General features: G+C 38.2%; 1 protein-coding gene across 1 annotated transcript in view; it reads right to left on the bottom strand.

The window, feature by feature from the left end:
* Positions 1–17669, bottom strand: part of LOC127852419 (uncharacterized) — a 170622-nt gene extending 152953 nt beyond the window's left edge. Inside the window, exons 1-3 of the mRNA XM_052386374.1 lie at positions 17516–17669; positions 1933–2061; positions 854–1009 (exon numbers count right to left, since the gene is read on the bottom strand). Coding sequence (XP_052242334.1) covers positions 854–1009; positions 1933–2061; positions 17516–17669 — 439 coding nt within the window. The remainder of the gene's footprint in view (positions 1–853; positions 1010–1932; positions 2062–17515) is intronic.
* Positions 17670–17869: the final 200 nt, after the last annotated feature.

The following is a 17869-nucleotide window of genomic DNA, read 5'->3' as shown; positions in this document are numbered from 1 at the left end:
TAATTAAATATAAATATTGAAAGAAAGAGCTATTTGATACCAAATGTCAAAAGTCCAGAGACACCATCGGTAAAGAAAAAAGTTAAGCATCCGCTGGTACTTTATTTAACCCATTTAAGCCTAGAGGACTCTCCCATCCTTCTAAATTAGATCAATTTATTTCCAAAATTATGGATGTCTAGTATAATTATTTCTATATTTAGGATATTTCGTACAGAAATTCCTTTAAGCAAACAGCGCAGACCCAGATGAGATGCCGCATGATGCGGCGTCTCATCTGGGTCTACGCTGTTTGTCAAGGCCTTTTTTTCTAGACACATAGCATAAATGAGTTCATTGCAGGAAAGAAAGTGCCTAAAGATCGACCGACTCAGGGTTCAGAAGAAACGGGTGTTTCAGGGGTTAACACACGGGCTGGACAGAATGTAATCACACCGTTAAGAATTTTATTTTTGCAAATATCTTAAGTTATTGAAATACATATGCAAAAAATCTTTAGTGCAAAAAAGACAGTTTTTCTTGTAGTTTGTTCCGACGTCTTAAGGTATAAGAATAAATCATTAAATACGTTTGAAATCGGTGACAAACTTTCGCTTTCCGTGAAACATAACCGTGAAGTACAAATCGAAATCTGAACAAGAACACGGGCTTATAAAATTAAGTTATTCGGATGTATTTCACATTGTTATAAGCAGCATAAACATCTGTCTTGTATGCACTAGTTGAAATTCTTAAAAATAAATGTTTTACAAAGTTATTTGAAATAAAGCAGCACTAACCGGCGTGATTAAATCCATTTAAGTTAAAAGGGGGAACCCCACAAAGTCACGTGATCATGCACCCTTCAACTTACATGATCCAAGGGTTAACCACGAGAAACTACTGCCACTGCTTCTGTAGAAGGTCACAAAGTCGTTGTCCAACGTGTTGTCCACGGGATTGGAAACGATTGTGTTGACAAGGTTGCCGTTGCCCGCCATGCTTCGTCCAATTTGTATGCTTGAACCCGCTAGAATTAATTTCAACGTGTTTAGTTAAACGTTGGCTAGGAATGCATTTCATTTTTCTCGAAACAATTGTACATTTATATCATTTAAGGTTTTAAAAATAACGTTTGTTATTTGATGTAGAAGATGTTGGCGGATAATAATTGATAATCTTATACAAACAAGTTTTTTTCTGATTTATTGTAAACAATTATGTTAGATAATACCGTATATTGTATTCCTTCACTTCATGCAATATGAACCATTAGCATGGGTCTAGCAAGAACCAAAAGGCGATTACCTAGAAATGCTTGCTAACAAATGAAATAGCATAAAGAACTTATTATGGAATTCACAGCTTCTTCGCTTACTTGTTACAAGTTGTGCTTTTCAAAAAATCATTAAATTAGTGTGAGTTGTATTTTGTGTTCCAAGTCTATAAAGCAATCTTTGCATATAACCTTTTGACTCCTGTGTGAGCGTCCAGTTTCAGAAAATACACATCAGAAGAGCTTTGCGTATCTTTAATGTTGGTTTGTAATTTGTCTGCATGATTACTATAAACGAACTTTACAAAAAATGTGTCTTGTTCTGAGAAAACTGGGCATAATGCATGTGCGTAAAGTGTCATCCCAGATTAGCCTGTGCAGTCCGCACAGGCTAATCAGGGACGACACTTTCCGCCTAAACTTGAATTTCGGTAAGGGGGGACTTCCTTGAAACTAAAAAATACCATAAAAGCGTAAAGTGTCGTCCCTGATAAGCCTGTGCGGACTTCACAGGCCAATCTTGGACGACACTTTACGCACAAGCGTTAAGCCCAGTTTTCTCAGAACGCGGTTCAAATTATGGTCAACGTTATTACCGCGGTAAGAGAACGGCGGTGCGATGTCATCTGTGAAAGTGAGAGTGTAAGTCCCTGACGCGGTGGCAGACCAGTAACTACCGTAACCGTTGTAGTTTGTAGCAGAGCAGCTCACTGAGTAATAATAGTTGCCGACATTTGGGCATGCGTTGTAAGCACTGCAACTGGTACACAGAGGATCAGAGCAGCTCTTCTTGTACACGGTTTTATCTGAAGTGGAAACAAACATGAGCCTCGCTCTGTGAAAAGAGTTTTAATACATGTGCGGAAAGTGTCGTCCCAGATTAGCCTGTGCGGACTGCACAGGTTAATCAGGGACGACACTTTCCGCCTAAACTAGATTTTTTGCTAAGAAGAGACTTTCTTTAAAAGAAAAATATCGATTAAGCGGAAAGTGTCGTCCCTGATTAGCCTGTGCGGACTGCACAGGCTAATCTCTGACGAAACTTTACGCACATGCATTAAAACCTCCTTTTCAAAGAGCAAGGCTTGTATGCATGTTCAAACGGCGTTCACGTCTTTTGTGATCCGTTTGCTAAAGCTTTGATTTGGAAACGGATATAAATGGCAAACAAATATAAGAGTAGAAAATAACTGGTAAAAGAAAATAGATTGTATTGCGTTCAGGTATGATGTGATTTTGTGCTAAAACCTTTGTTTTGGAATTTGATATAAATGCACAACCACATATAAACGTTATAAACAATTTGGATAAAAGATAATAATTTTACAGAAAAGAGAAATTCACATAACAATCAAAACAGAACAAATACTTGGACACAAGATTATTTATTTTTTTTTAATGTTCAAATAGATGCATAATTATGAAAAAGAGTGTTTTCATTGAAACAATGTTAATGGACAATGGGTCTCAAGCCTATTCGGTATGGCGCAACTTAGGGCCAATGGTACACAATCAAACAAAGGTCAAATACCGCTCATTGCGAACATAGAATACGTTTCGCTGATTGAGCACGCGTTGCAAGTCACAGTGTTGTAGCATGTTTGTGGGCACCACTTCAGACACGATCCGTATTTCGCTGGAGTTCTCGACGACCACCACCACCCGCCGTCGACTAGATCAGGTGAACCAGGTGGCCTGCATTACAAAAATAGCACGCACACACAATCATAAACACGTGCTTATATAGTTATAACATTTGGTAACTTAGTTCATCTTATAAGTCCGAAAACGGATTCGAAACGGCAACAAAACAATCCGAAATAAGTACCATTAAATAAGTACCATTTTTTTCTAGAAATAAAAGAGCGGAATCCGTTTTAACTTAGCTAAATATATTTAACTTTTGCAAGTTTTCCAACAAACGAAGTAACGTAGATCAAAGAAATGTTGATTTTTGTCATTGAGTTGTTGCCAGAATATATGGTATCTTTTATTGTCTCATTCCGCCAGGTATATATGTGAACATATGAACGTTATGCACCTTTCTGTTCAACATAACATTACATTAATAATATGAACACCCAATAAGCAATAGAAGGAACGTAGCATTTCACTTAAGATGTAATGATGCACTAACAGACATTGGGAACAATCCGTTGGCAAATTATAGTAATATCCGCATTGGTGATCCCAACAATTGTGCGAGCAGTCCCACGAGGTTTCGCACTGAGCGGACACGGTCCACAGATTCTGTTGACTGTCCGTGTTCACATGCAGAGATGTGGTGTCGGGAGAGGAAGTGAAGTAGGCGCCGTCTATTAGAGAAAAACACTCGTAAGTACCGCAATTTGTTTAAATCTCCACTAATAAGTATGCCAATCAGGAAACTATAGGAATAATCGTATTATCAAATGTTATTGTAAAGAGGAGTCGACTTAGTTTCAGTATATGAACTAGGGTCACAAAAGGATAAGGATAACTTGTGCCAAGTTCAAAGTGTTTATAAATATCCATAATATTGTAATCCAGCGAATTGTTTGCTTAACGATTTTACTGTCGCCCCTTAGTCTTTAATATAAGGTAATATGATTTTAAATAAGGAATATATTCAAAGGGAACAATATTCCCATTTAAATTCTAGTACACTTTAATTAAACTGTTTCTTCCATCGATCCGATGTACCGGTAAGTTACCAAAAAAAAAACACAGTCGCATTTCTTTCGTTTGTATTTCTCTTGCCTCTATATAGACAAAAAGATTTATTTGACGCAAACACATATCTTTCAGGTCAAATTGTGTTTTTTTGGGTGCATTATGTATCAAGCGTTTTAACTTGTATAAAGTCCGAAAGGTTGATACGCTGGTCATGGCTGGTTGAGCTTTCATCAGGCAACGAATTACGGGGCTTTACACCAGAAGGCATTTTTCTTTGTTTTCAGACGGAGAGATTTTATGACTGGTGTTACCGACCGGTTCTTGGACTGGGGATAACCAATGCGGCGAACTTCAACAATTCCATATTCATGTGAGTCCAGATTGGCATTGCATTTAAAACAGCTCAATCTTGAATGCTGCCACTAGAATTTTGTGGATGACCACTTAATATCAAATACGTTTGCGACAAGCGGGCGTCCGTGTATTTATATTTGTTTATTTCACACGTCATCGACTAGACGATTCCGCTTAATAGTGATAATAATAAAAAATAAAAAATAAAAAAAATATTAATAATAATAATAATGATGATGATTATAATAATAATAATAATAATAATAATAATAATAATAATAATAATAATAATAATTATAATAATAATAATAATAATGAATAATGAATAATAATGAATAATAATAATAATAAAAATAATAATAATAATAATAATAATAATAATAATAATAATAATAATAATAATAATAATAATATCAACAACATTATTAATAATAATAATAATTATTATTATTATTATTATGATTATAGTAGTAATATTTAGAATAATAATAATAATAATAATAATAATAATAATAATAATAATAATAATAATAATAATAATAATAATAATAACAATGATACGGGATTGCTTATCATTGCAGTTCTTACCAATAGTAAGTGCGCGTACTTTTGCCAGTAATTGATATTATCACAACGATCCGACTTGAAGCAGAGGTAGGAAGTGAGTATCCTTACAAAGAGATATCAAGTACCAATCCCACGCTAGTTATCCGTCCGGGCTAACGACCATATCTGCGATCCTGGGATGGTAAGTCCAGCGCTCTTCTATCCGAGCTAGCCGCCACGACTGATACTAATTTAACTATAGTTGTGTAATAGCTTGATAATCACACTTTTATTCAACATGGAGCGGCCGCAATAAAACAACAACAAACAGATTTGACGGTTTCTGACGCAATTATATGTTCACATGAGACACGACATGTATTAAACGGATAATACAAAGGTCTTTAAATGTGTAGCGGCAAAATAAATTAGATTGGATATATATTACCAACATCATTTATAATATATAATTACAATCAACAGAAATACACTATCATTCGATGTATTCTTACACATTCATATATGTAACTTGTACACAAAATAATACAACAGTCACTATATGTGTAGTGGCCACATAAACATCATATATGCAGTTGCAGAAAATAAAACATTTAAACACTGATCGCCATATTCGTTCGAAAATACGAACGAAGCTAAACGTAGCGAATAAGAAAGAACCATCAGTTTTTAACTTTATGTCAGTATATATGTTAATGAAGTTATTAACGCCAAAGTAAAAAAAATCCCAGACTTAAATATCATATTTATTCATGCAACCATAATTTTACATAACAATAAACATCGCAATTTTATTTCAGCGCAAACTTTGAAATCATTACTGACAATAATAAAATAAGCCGATCTTAATTTTTCGTCTGGTAAGTTGTGAGGCAAACCAAAATCTATACAATTAAGCGGTGATTATCTTTACTTCTATATGCTAATGAACTCGATTGGTCATTGTCGGCTCGGGTACTACTTAAATGTACCCGGGTACTTTTTAATTATACTTAAATGTACCCGGCTACGGAAAATGTACTAACACGTACCCGGCCAATTTAGACTGTTCCCGACCTTAATTCACGCCAAAAAAACATTGTCGTGAAACGCGCTAGGAAATACAAAACAAATTCTCTTTTAACAAATCCTTCATCGACATGTATGCTTTTATGAGTAGGAGTTTCTATAATATAGAGGCCATTTTACAGAATATTGGCATAACTGTGAACATAATTAATTTGAAAAAAAAAGCCGACAATGACCAATTTAGCATAAGAATTCCCGGGTACGTTTGAGTATATTTCCGTACCAGGGGTACATTTAAGTATGCTCAAGAGTATCCGGGGTACATTAAAGTAGTACTTGAGCCGACATTAACCAATCTAGCGTTAATGAACGTACACCAAACTCACTTACCACATGGCCTGATGACAAATATCCCCAACGCTAAACTTAATATAACATTTTGCAATGCGTTCATCGCTTTTGTCGAGCTAGACATTTCCAGTTACCATTTCACATTTGAAAAAAATAATTCTTTTCTTAATGCGCTGACGATTATGGGCTGAAAACGTTGTACGTAACATTATATATATATCAAAATGATTAAGCGTTGATCGGTAAGTGCCAAAACGTCAAGTACGATAAGTGTATTACTTTCAATAAATTCAGTGTTTGCTCGACCAATATTTTGACGTTCTTTGTTCTAAATGAAAGACATTGTTAACCTTTATGTATGATATTAGATTTACAAATGTCTAAATTGACACAACGATCACCACAAATGAAAAGAAATAAAATAAAAACGTCGCCAAATACCACCACTAGCTCTTCTTAAATAATATTTTAATGTTCAGGTGACATTTGAATAATAGGTCTCATTGTGTTATCCATATCGGATCTGGCATTTCACTTTTTTGTATAGAAAAGTGTTCGTTTCGGGTTTGAGTGTACCTCTGTCGGACCGTATTTGGTACAAAAACGAATATGGTACATTTGTACCATATTCGGCCGAATATGGTACAAATGTACCATACTCGGACCGAAGATGGTACAATTTTCGACCGAATATGGTACAAACATTGTACCATATTCGGTTGGAATATGTTTTTCTATGCTCGCCAAAACGTATTTGGTACATACCAAAAAAACTCATAAAAATGAAAATGGCCTACGTATATGGTACATAAATTATGTATTTCTTAATAAATGAAATAGTCTGCCGATGTGTAAACTTTTTTTCAAACTCAAATACATTGTATTAACCTAATATTGGAAGTGACAAAAGTATCATCATCATCATCATCATCATCATCATCATCATCATCATCATCATCATCATCATCATCATCATCATCATCATCGTCGTCGTCGTCGTCGTCGTAACTAGCAGTAACAGAAACAGCTAACCTAACCACACTTTACATGGATTTTGCTGGTTGTGTAACTGTTTCGCCGGCTAGCTCAGTCGGTTGCGCGTCAGATTGGCACGCAGGCGGCCTGGGTTCGATTCCCGGGCGGGCCAGATACTTTCGTGGAGATCATTAATAGCAATTTTCAAATTTTTAAAACTTTTTTTTTCGAAAGTGTATTTTCACCAAAATCCGATTTAAGAGATTTTGAGCTCTTTTAAATGAATATATCTCTCCAAAAATAAGGATGTTTGACTGGCTGCTTTAGACAGGTGTGACTGTATTCCTAAACATTACTTTGTAAAGTTGATTTGTCGTTCCGACGTCATATTGCTGAGAAGCCGACAAAGCTTTGAAGTTTCCGATTTTTTCTTTGATAACGTGCCGCTTTAAAAAGGCGGGAATTTTGCACACGAGTCTTACTCAGAAGTCAGTAACCATATTTGACTTGGCGGTCGGCAAGAAAAGTTGTGATTTTCGACTAGAAAGAATTGAAATCCAAACTTTCTTCAAACTTCAAAAGAATTCTTGACAGTAAGTACTGTACATAATTTTAATTTTCAGTTGTCTTAATATGCATTGATGTTTTAACATGCATTGATTTTTATGTTTTATGCCCCCACCCCCCCTCAGAGTGCATTTGCAGTTGTCCGTCCGTCTATCCAATTGTCCGTGGCATTCCTTCCGGGTGCGTAACTCCTAAACTGCTAAAATATTTAAGCTACAGTCATTTTTTCGAAAGTGTATTTTCCACCAAAATCAGATCGAGCTCCTGTAATCTGTAGATTTGAACATTTTAAATTTTATGGAGTTTATAGGTCTTTGACCTTCGAACCCTGCCTAGTCGTGACTTCTGGTGAGCGACCTAGGCCCCCAGGGCCCCTTCTTTATATCCCTTCCATCCACGTAGCATTGGTTTCTACAGACCGTTTGTCCGTTGACCGCCATAAGTTTGCCCGCTATTTTTCCCCTGAATTTGAATTCGGTTGGATTTCAATGAAACTTTACATGAAGTACTTGCTACTTTCATTGCGCATATTGCCCGGAAGTTCGGATTGTAAATTTTAGCGGAGCTATCAGACGAGTGATTTTAGCTCAGCTCATGTCGTGAGACATTCGTTTTCGACACGCGGTGTTCAATACAAGCTCTATTAACTAATGAAGTATAAATGTATAATAACTTATTATATTATTTCAGATGAAGGAAGCAATTAGGAGAAAAAGGAAGCAATTAGGGTGCTTGCCCAGGTCGAAGTACGACATTATTGTCAGATGTTTAAACGGATCGTTCGATGTCCCTGTGAAGAAACGGACACCTGAAGAGAATAATTGTTTGGCCATGATTAGAAAACGTAAGGACTTCGAGCTTGGTGACCGGGGTTCTTTATTGTGTGGCGGAAAGCAAGTCCTTGTGAAAGAAGATCTTCCTAGATTTGTTGAGAAGATGTTCATGGAAAACAAAGGATGTGGAGCAAGGGTTATTTACAACAAACTGAAAGTAAATTACACGGGGTTCTCGGAACAAGCTATCCTTGAAATACTGTACAATAGCAAGTATTACCATGAGAAGTATCCGAGATTTACAAACAAGCCAAAGCCAAAGACAATTACAGAAGAGGAACCAGGCAAAAGATGGCAGATTGACATAATTAACATGAAAAATCAAAGTGTTAGCTACAAGGGGTCCACATACAGTTATATTCTACAAGTCGTGGACGTTTATTCTAGGTACGTTATGCCAAAACCCCTGAAAACGAAGAGTTCGCGTGAAGTTGCAAAGGCATTAGAGGACGTGTTGATGGTTAACCTTGCCCCTGACATCATCCAATGTGACAACGGACTGGAATTTAAAGGCCCTAGTATGAAACTTTTGTTGAACAAGTACAACATCAAAATGATCAATAGTAGGCCGTATCATCCTCAATCACAGGGCAAGTGTGAAAGGTCAAACAGTGTTATAAAGGCCAAGATTCTATTTGCAACAAAAAGTAAACGTGGATTTAACTGGGTCGAAGGGCTTCAAGATTTAGCCTATGCCATAAACACAAGTTTCAATTGAGTTCTTGGGGGTCTCACGCCCTTTGAAGCCTACTACGGAAGAAGTCATGTTTTTACCAAAGAACGTCATAGTTCTCGTGAAATAAAGAAAACCATACGGCGAGCAAATAAAAAGGCTTACAGGTCGCTGTTGAAAAACGCAACTTCCCCAAGCAAGTACAAAGTAGGAGAGACAGTATTAATTCGCTATCCCTTTCGAAAATCCAGGGTGCCAACCAAAAGATATGTTATCGAAGGCAAGGTAGAAAAAGTAAAACGAAATGGTGTTTATATCGTGTCATTTCAAGTACCGAACAAACCCGAACTTGGATTCGTAAGCAAATCGGTTGGGGTCGAAAACATGACTAGCCTAACTGTTGCGTTAGAGAAACAACGAAAAATTAAAAAACATTCATTAAAACAGAACCGCTCAGAGAAACAAAATCACAGAACTAAGTACTATCATGTTTTAACACACCATGAAAATCTGCAGTTGTTGGATGGGGTGAATATTGCCATGGACCCAAATCCGGATGGAAATTGTCAATTTGCTGCTATATCGCATCAACTTGGTAAAATTGGTATATACAAAGACGTAGATGCTTTACGTAAGGAAGCAGTCCATCACATTGTAGAAAACAGATATTTCTATGAAACTTTTGTCTATGATGAAACATTTGATGAATACGTTAAGAATATGTCTAAGAATGGGACATACGGCGACAACCTCACGCTCATTGCACTTATGAGAGAATATAATTTGCAGTGCCTGGTAGTTTCTACCCGAGGACTAGAACACTCATCAATTGTGTCAGCAGATGGAAAGTTCGATGGTGATGTTGGAACAATTGCATTGGGGTATTTCCCAGAAGGATTTGGCATGCATTACGTTAGTATCCGTATCAATCAACGCGTGTACAAGGACATAATATCACGCTTAGAACAGTCGTATGACAACGGTGACTCTGGCGACAGCGCTGCGTCTGGCGACAACGCTGCGTCAGGCGACAACGCTGCGTCTGGCGACAACGGTGACTCTGGCGACAACGGTGACTCCGGCGACACCGCTGCGTCTGGCGACAACACTGCATCTGGCGACAACGCTGCGTCTGGCGACAACGGTGACTCTTGCGACAACGGTGACTCCGGCGACAACGGTGACTCCAGCGACAACGGTGACTCCGGCGACAACGGTGACTCCGGCGACAACGCTGCGTCTGGCGACAACGGTGACTCCGGCGACAACGCTGCGTCTGGCGACAACACTGCATCTGGCGACAACGCTGCGTCTGGCGACAACGGTGACTCTTGCGACAACGGTGACTCCGGCGACAACGGTGACTCCAGCGACAACGGTGACTCCGGCGACAACGGTGACTCCGGCGACAACGCTGCGTCTGGCGACAACGGTGACTCCGGCGACAACGGTGACTCTGGCGACAACGGTGACGTCTCTGTGTGTTCAGCCCTGAAAGAGCTTCAAGATATGATAAACAATAGGAGGGCACAGAAGCGAACGACTTTTCCATTTCTGATGTTACCACTTCACATTCAAGTTGAAATTTTTAAGTTCTGCATACAATCAAACCCGTCAATCCAGTTTGTGTTGGCGAAGGTCGGCAAACCCTTTAGAGATTTAATAAGGTCAATGAGTTTGCAAACACCTAGAATTTACATTCGGCCGGATATTGGACTAGATACTAGTAACAGAAATCCTGTTAGCGTTCGTTTCCTATTAACAAGAGCGGGCAGAAACAGCGGTCTTATTTCGGCAATAAAAGAAATCATCAAGGGGCCAAAATGGGCAAACGCATGGCTGCGTTTGCGTGTTAGTGGAATCGGTTGGTATGATATCATAGATGTCATGTACAGACATTACAGGTGAAATATACATGTATATCGGTGTTTGGAAACCTGTTATGTTATTTTTGTGATTGATGATTATGTTCTTCTACCGGAAATTTGTTGTCATTTGCTCATTTACTGGTAACTTTTTACGAAGCACATTTGGGATATTTTGGCTGCTACTAAAATGAATGTATATATGTATATTATGTCTTGTCAAAATGCTACAGTTGGATTAAAATTTAAATGCTGTTCTATGTTCTTCAATATTACTTTGAAAAATCCTGTCAGTATACCAATAAATGAAAAAAGTACAAGTTTGTTGAATCTCTTGAATGAAACAAATTATAAAATACAAAATGTAAAATGAATATGTGATGATGATGATGACAAAACATTTGTGATGATGATGATGGTAAAAAAATTGTGATGATGATGGTGGTGGTGATGATGATGACAGTGGTTATGATGATTGGGGTTTGATGATTGTGGTGATGATGATGATGATGATGATAATGATGATGATGATGATGATAACAAACGTTTTGGGATGATGATGACAGCGATGTTTATCGGACGATGATGATGGTTATAATGATGATGATAAGTTTTTAGATGATGATGACGGCGATGTTTATCGGCCGACGATGATGATAATGATGATGATGATAACAAAATATTTGTGATGATGATGATGGCGATGTTTATTGGCCGATGATGATGATGATATTCTCATCGTCGTCATCATCATCACAACATCCTCATTATCGACCGAAAACATCGCTGTCATTATCATCACAAAAAAAACTTTTGTGATCACCATTACGATCATGATAATGGATATGATGATGTTGGTTTTGATGGTGATGATGATGGTGGTGTTGGTAAAGATAACAACGATGATGATCATTGGGGTGTTGATAATTGATGTGATGATGATGATGATGATGATGATGATGATGAGATAACGATGATGATGATGATGATGATGATGATGATGAGATAACGATGATGATGATGATGATGATTACGATGATGAGTGTGTATCATATTCGGAACGAATGTGGTACATTTTTCATCCGAATATGGTACAAGTTTGTACCATATTCGGTCAGGCATTTTACCCCAAAACTGCAGATACGTATATGGTACAATTAGACAGTTGTACCATATTCGGCCGAATATGGTACAAACTTGTACATATTCGTTTTTGTACCAAATACGGTCCGACATACCTCACCGCACATAACCGAGTTTGTACAAAACAGAAATAAACAAGTCACGTTTGGCCTTCAACTCCAATATTTAATGTACTATGTTTTGGCACAAGACAAGTAGTGTGCATTTTGTATATAAGACGCGTTCTGACAAAATTGGGCTTAATGCATGTGCGTAAAGTGTCGTCCCAGATTAGCCTGTGCAGTCCGCACAGGCTAATCAGGGACAACACTTTTCGCTGTTATGGTATTTTTCGTTTAATTGAAGTCTCTCTTCACCGAAAATCTAGTTAAGGTGAAAAGTGTTGTCCCTGATTAGCCTATGCGGACTGCACAGGCTAATCTGGGACGACACTTTACGCACATGCAATTTTGTCAGAACAAGGCTCATATTATGATTTAATGTAATTCTCCAAAATCGAAAGGCGTAACTACTCTATAATACCGCGTGATGAAATTTCTTTGAAAATGCGGTGCTTTTAAATTTAGCTCAAACATAATTACAAAACATGGACAAAAGAATAAAAACATTTTGAATACATTCGATTGACAGTCAAGTTTAGAAAAGTTTACTTGAGTTTTCCTACTAATTTGCAATCGAACAAATAGTATTGAGATTTGTAAAAACATAATGTGACCCAGCACGGCGAGACTGATAGATCACTGTTGATACATTGAGTCGCGTTCTGAGAAAACTGGGTTTAATGCATGTGCGTAAAGTGTCGTCCCAGATTAGCCTGTGCAGTCCGCACAGGCTAATCCGGGATGATACTTTACGCACATGCATTTAGCCCATGTTTCTCATAACGCGTCACACCGTATATTACATAAAGTGAAACTTCAGCCGCATACCAAGGAGAGGAACCTTATGATACAATGGCGTCCTTATTTATGACAAGAAACCTATTTTTAAGGGGCCTTTCACGGTTTGGTAAATTGAAAAAAAATAATAAAAAAATGTTTCAGATTCGCACATTTTCGTTGTTCTTATGATATTTGTGAGGAAACAGTAATACTGAACATTTACCATCCTTAAACTTATCCATTATATGCATCTTTTGACGATTTAAAAACTTGAAAATTATAAAGCGTTGCAACGCGACACGATGAAAAAAATTTGGACGGTTCTATTGGTGTCGTTAGTTTTTGTGATACTACGAAGATTGGTATAGTATAAAAATACATCGCCCATTACATGAGCACGGATGACCGAGTGGTCTTAGCGATAGACGTTTACTCCAGGGGTCAGTGGTTCGAGCCCATTTGAGGGTTACTTTTTCTATCTTTAATCATATCACTTTTTTACTGGAGCTTTTAAGATCCATTGTTTACATATATCAATATAAAGCATTTAATGATAAACTTCAATACCTGCCAAAATCTGTGACAAGGCCTCTTTAAACTTTTAATAAGCTCAAAACCTCCCTAAATTAAAAAATAAAAGCATAATTAGAGAATTAAATTGCATTACAATTTAACTTCTCCATGGGTGGATAAAAACCAGAGCATCAGGATTGCGACTATTTGATGAAATGAAAGAAAAAAAAACTGGGTATCGGCCACATCGTGTTTGATTAAATATAAGGCTTATGAGCCAAAGCATTACACTGCAGGGCAAAATAATGTAAAGGGCAAAATAAGATAACATGATGGATATGTCTTTCTTTAGCTTCATAAATATAGTAGATATTAGTTTGTTTCCAAACATGAAGAATCTTACAGCCAATAACACTCAGCATGTTTTAATCTATGTAAAATCAACTTTTGTCATTGAATTTTTAAGATAAAATAATACTTTTAGCCATGTTTACGAGGTTGCATCTTCGAGATTTGAATGCAGAATGATGGAATCATTGAAAATAAACCTACTGGTATACAAGTTATTGTCCTTCCGGCAAAGATCGTGTTTGGTCCGTATCGCGGCCGGCCTTGTCCGTTTCCTTGTCGTGTCGGTTCGGGATAGTCCATTGATCCCGTGATGGTCCCTGTTTATCTGTGTCTTTACCAGGTAGGTCCTTAGTTCTCCCAAGACTGTCCATGGGGCACCGCGTTGAGTGCGTGTTGCTACCGGGTCGGTCCGTGTGGATGCCGTGATGTCATCGGATGGTCGTTGAAGACCGTCGACGGTAAAACAAAATCCCAAAAGGCCACGGAACATCACGGATCTTGATCCGTGGAGGGGAAGGGTCCGGGACTACCGTATCCATCCGTGCTTATATGGGAGTTGGGCTTTACTTAAAGTGAGTATAAACGATTTCAGAGTCAACATTTTATTACAGCAATCTAAACCCAACATATGCATAGTACATAGGAGGGTTATATAGATATAATTATAATTAGCAATCTGTATAAGATACTATCAACCAAATATTGCTTGCTTCAAAGAAATATTTTACGAACAAGTTTACACCGAAACCTACACGTTTGGTCGTATATGCCACAGGCTCTAAATTGTCTTTATATGTCGTATACATAAATCTTAACATAATTATGGGAATTTCCGAACAGTGATTGAGTTTTCTGCTGAATACCAGAAAATTACTTGCTACTGTCCACTGAATAAAAAATATTCTACAGTGGATTTCGGCTATTACTTCTTCTGAACGTGTATTTCTGCTTCGCAACGTTATTGCACTTCTGTTTCATTAACTTATATATATTTTGATAAACAATCGTAAATACTTGCTTTAAGTATGTCTGTCCTTAAATAAGTGTGCTAATTTATTTGTTGACCGATATATTCAAACGCCTTTATCTTATAATCAGAGTGTTTATTCCTTTTCGTATCAATTTACATCAATGGACACTTAGGTAATTTTTAAAGCTGCGTAAAAACAAAAGCTAGGGTTACTTTTAATTGTTCGTTAATAACAAGGCTCAACAACCGCATGTTATCTGATATATATGTCAAACAAACAGGGCAACTATATAGTAAGAAATAACACAATACGGCCTTGAATTGCGATAATATGGCTATTAAGTACACGAAAAAGAAGATTGAATTACACAATTTCGACACGTGGTATTTCCTAATGTCCTTTTTGGGTCATATGTCGTATTTGAGGCATTGTCTTATGTATTTAAATTACCAATAGGATTCATGTTTCTTAAGTTTTATTTTGAATAATAAATATCGTGAAGTGTAGTATCACGAATTGCTTAATTTCATTAAGTTATCTCTTCTGTGCACAGTAAATATAAAACAAAACATTGATCATGTTCGCTCCAAAGGCGTGTGTCTATTTCAGGTTCTGCAATGTACATGTATGTACCTTGTTGTTGCAAAGTTGCAATCTAACTTTTTTGCAATCAAACCTGAGCCATAAACATAACTTCTTTCCGTCACACCTATTTTATTTATTTATCATTCAAATCAAATAAGATGCGCAAACAAAGCAGGAAGGAGAAGCAAAAGAAAGTGTGGTTAAGTTTATAGCAAGTATAACTAACCTCTTAGCTGTTTAATTTGCATACGCATACATTTGCAAAATGTATTTCGTCGAATTTAATATATCTTCGTCATAAGTCTGAGTAATTGTATCAGTATGTATAGAGAGTATATTGCGAGCGAACTATAAATGTAAGTAAATCATGTAGAGATGCCGACAAAACTGCTTACCACATCCTTCAGTAATAAACCAGCTACTGATGAGAAATCTATTGCCAGAGTCTGTTAGCCTACCTGATATGGTCTATGGACCGGTGGAGGCTTTACGACAACCCGTTTCCTCATTGCCTCCTAACTACAAGTAACTGTAAACGAAAAGAAGAAGATTCGGGTATATGAAAAAGATAATGCTCAACAGACGAATTGTCCTTGCCTTGAATACTCGCCATGTCCTAAATATATGAGTCGTGTTCCGAGAAAACTGGACATAAAGCATGTGCGTTAAGTGTCGTCCCAGATTAGCTTGTGCAGTCCGCACAGGCAAATCAGGGACGACACTTTCCGCTTTTATATTTTTCGTTTACATAAAGTCTCTTCTTTGCATAAATGCAGTTTAGGCGGAAAGTGTCGTCCCTGATTTGACTGTGCGAACTTTTTTTCTTTCTTTTTAAATTTTATTCTTGATATTTTTACTGGAGCTTTTCAGATCCAATGTTTACATTTATTAATATAAAGCATTTAATGACAAACCTCAACACATGCCAAAATATGTGAAAAGGCCCCTTTAAATACGTATTTGTACATATGTTAGTTGGTAAATCAAACGTAAAATCACTCAATACATTTGACATAAAGCCAATCAGGCTGGTTATAGTACTTAACCGAAATTTTATGCAAATGATCATTGTGGCAAAATTAAATGAAAATACGTTCAAAACTAGTTTAGGTTAAGAGTGAACAATATTTATTTACCATGATATTTTTTATAATTCAAGGGCATAATCCTTACGAGCTTAATGCAATCTTTACAGTTTTCGAACTTGACCGAGATTTCATGCCAACACACATTATCACGACGTTTCATCATGATCCGTTTTGAGTTAGAGAGCAGACAGGGTTCATTTGGTCATTTTTGTATCACTCAATGGCCTTTATTAAAAAGTGATACGTGCAATCTGATTAGTTATCGATCTTTGTACAGAAAATCTGCCCTTTAATATTATCCATATGTTAAATTATTTTCGGATATGAACTTTTTCGCGTTAATGAGCGGACAACGTTCTCTGGCCCGCCGCCCACCCTTCTGTCGCACGCAAAACCGCCGCCTATCCTCCCGCCGCCCGCCCGAAATCCCGCAAATCTCCCGTCACACACCCGCCCTCCCGCCGCCCACACACCGGCCGCTCGCTAACATTACCACTTCCCGCCTTCAAGCCGCCCACCGCGACCCGCGTTCCGTCGACTTTCTGCCGCCTTCCCACCCGCCACACGCCTTCCGCTCTACCGCCGCCCGCCCGTCATCTATCCGCCCGCCCTATCGCGCCCGCCCCCTTTCCGCTTGCTCTTCCGTCCGCCCATACGACGCTTGTCCTTTCTCCGCCAAATTTACCTCCCGCCCTCATTTTCAAGCATTCCCACCACCGTTCCGCCGCCCGCCCTATCGTTCACCCCTCCCATCCTCTGATGCCCACCTAACCGCCGCTCGACCTCCAGCTGACCAATCTCCCGCCCTACCATTGCCCGCCTTATCGCCCCCGCCCTACCGCCGCCCTCCATCCGCTACCCGCCCTCCCTCCGCTCATCCTACCGCCGCTCGCCCTTCCGCCGCACACCCTTCTGCTGCGCGCCCGTCTTTCTGCCGCCCGCCCGCCCTTCCGCCGCCCGCCCGACCTTCCCTCCTCGCGCCGCCCGCCCTTCCGCCCTCTCGCAGCCCGCCCTTCCGCCCTCTTGCTTCCCGCCATTCCACCGCCTGGTCTTGACCCAGATTTTGCCTTTTTATGTAACGGTCGTATAAAACTAAAATTTTAAGAGTTCAGAAAAAAAAAAAAAAAACGTATGGGTTAGGGTGAAACAATAAAGGAAACGATTGCTATACATTAATTATTACTTAGCACCTAGTATCTTTGAAAAATGAGTGCGACTGAAAAATATGTTCCGTCTC

Source organism: Dreissena polymorpha, chromosome 12 (genome assembly GCF_020536995.1).
Source record: "Dreissena polymorpha isolate Duluth1 chromosome 12, UMN_Dpol_1.0, whole genome shotgun sequence".
NCBI lineage: Eukaryota > Metazoa > Mollusca > Bivalvia > Myida > Dreissenidae > Dreissena > Dreissena polymorpha.
Note: the sequence above shows the minus strand (reverse complement) of the source record. Positions and strands in the feature narration are given on the sequence as shown.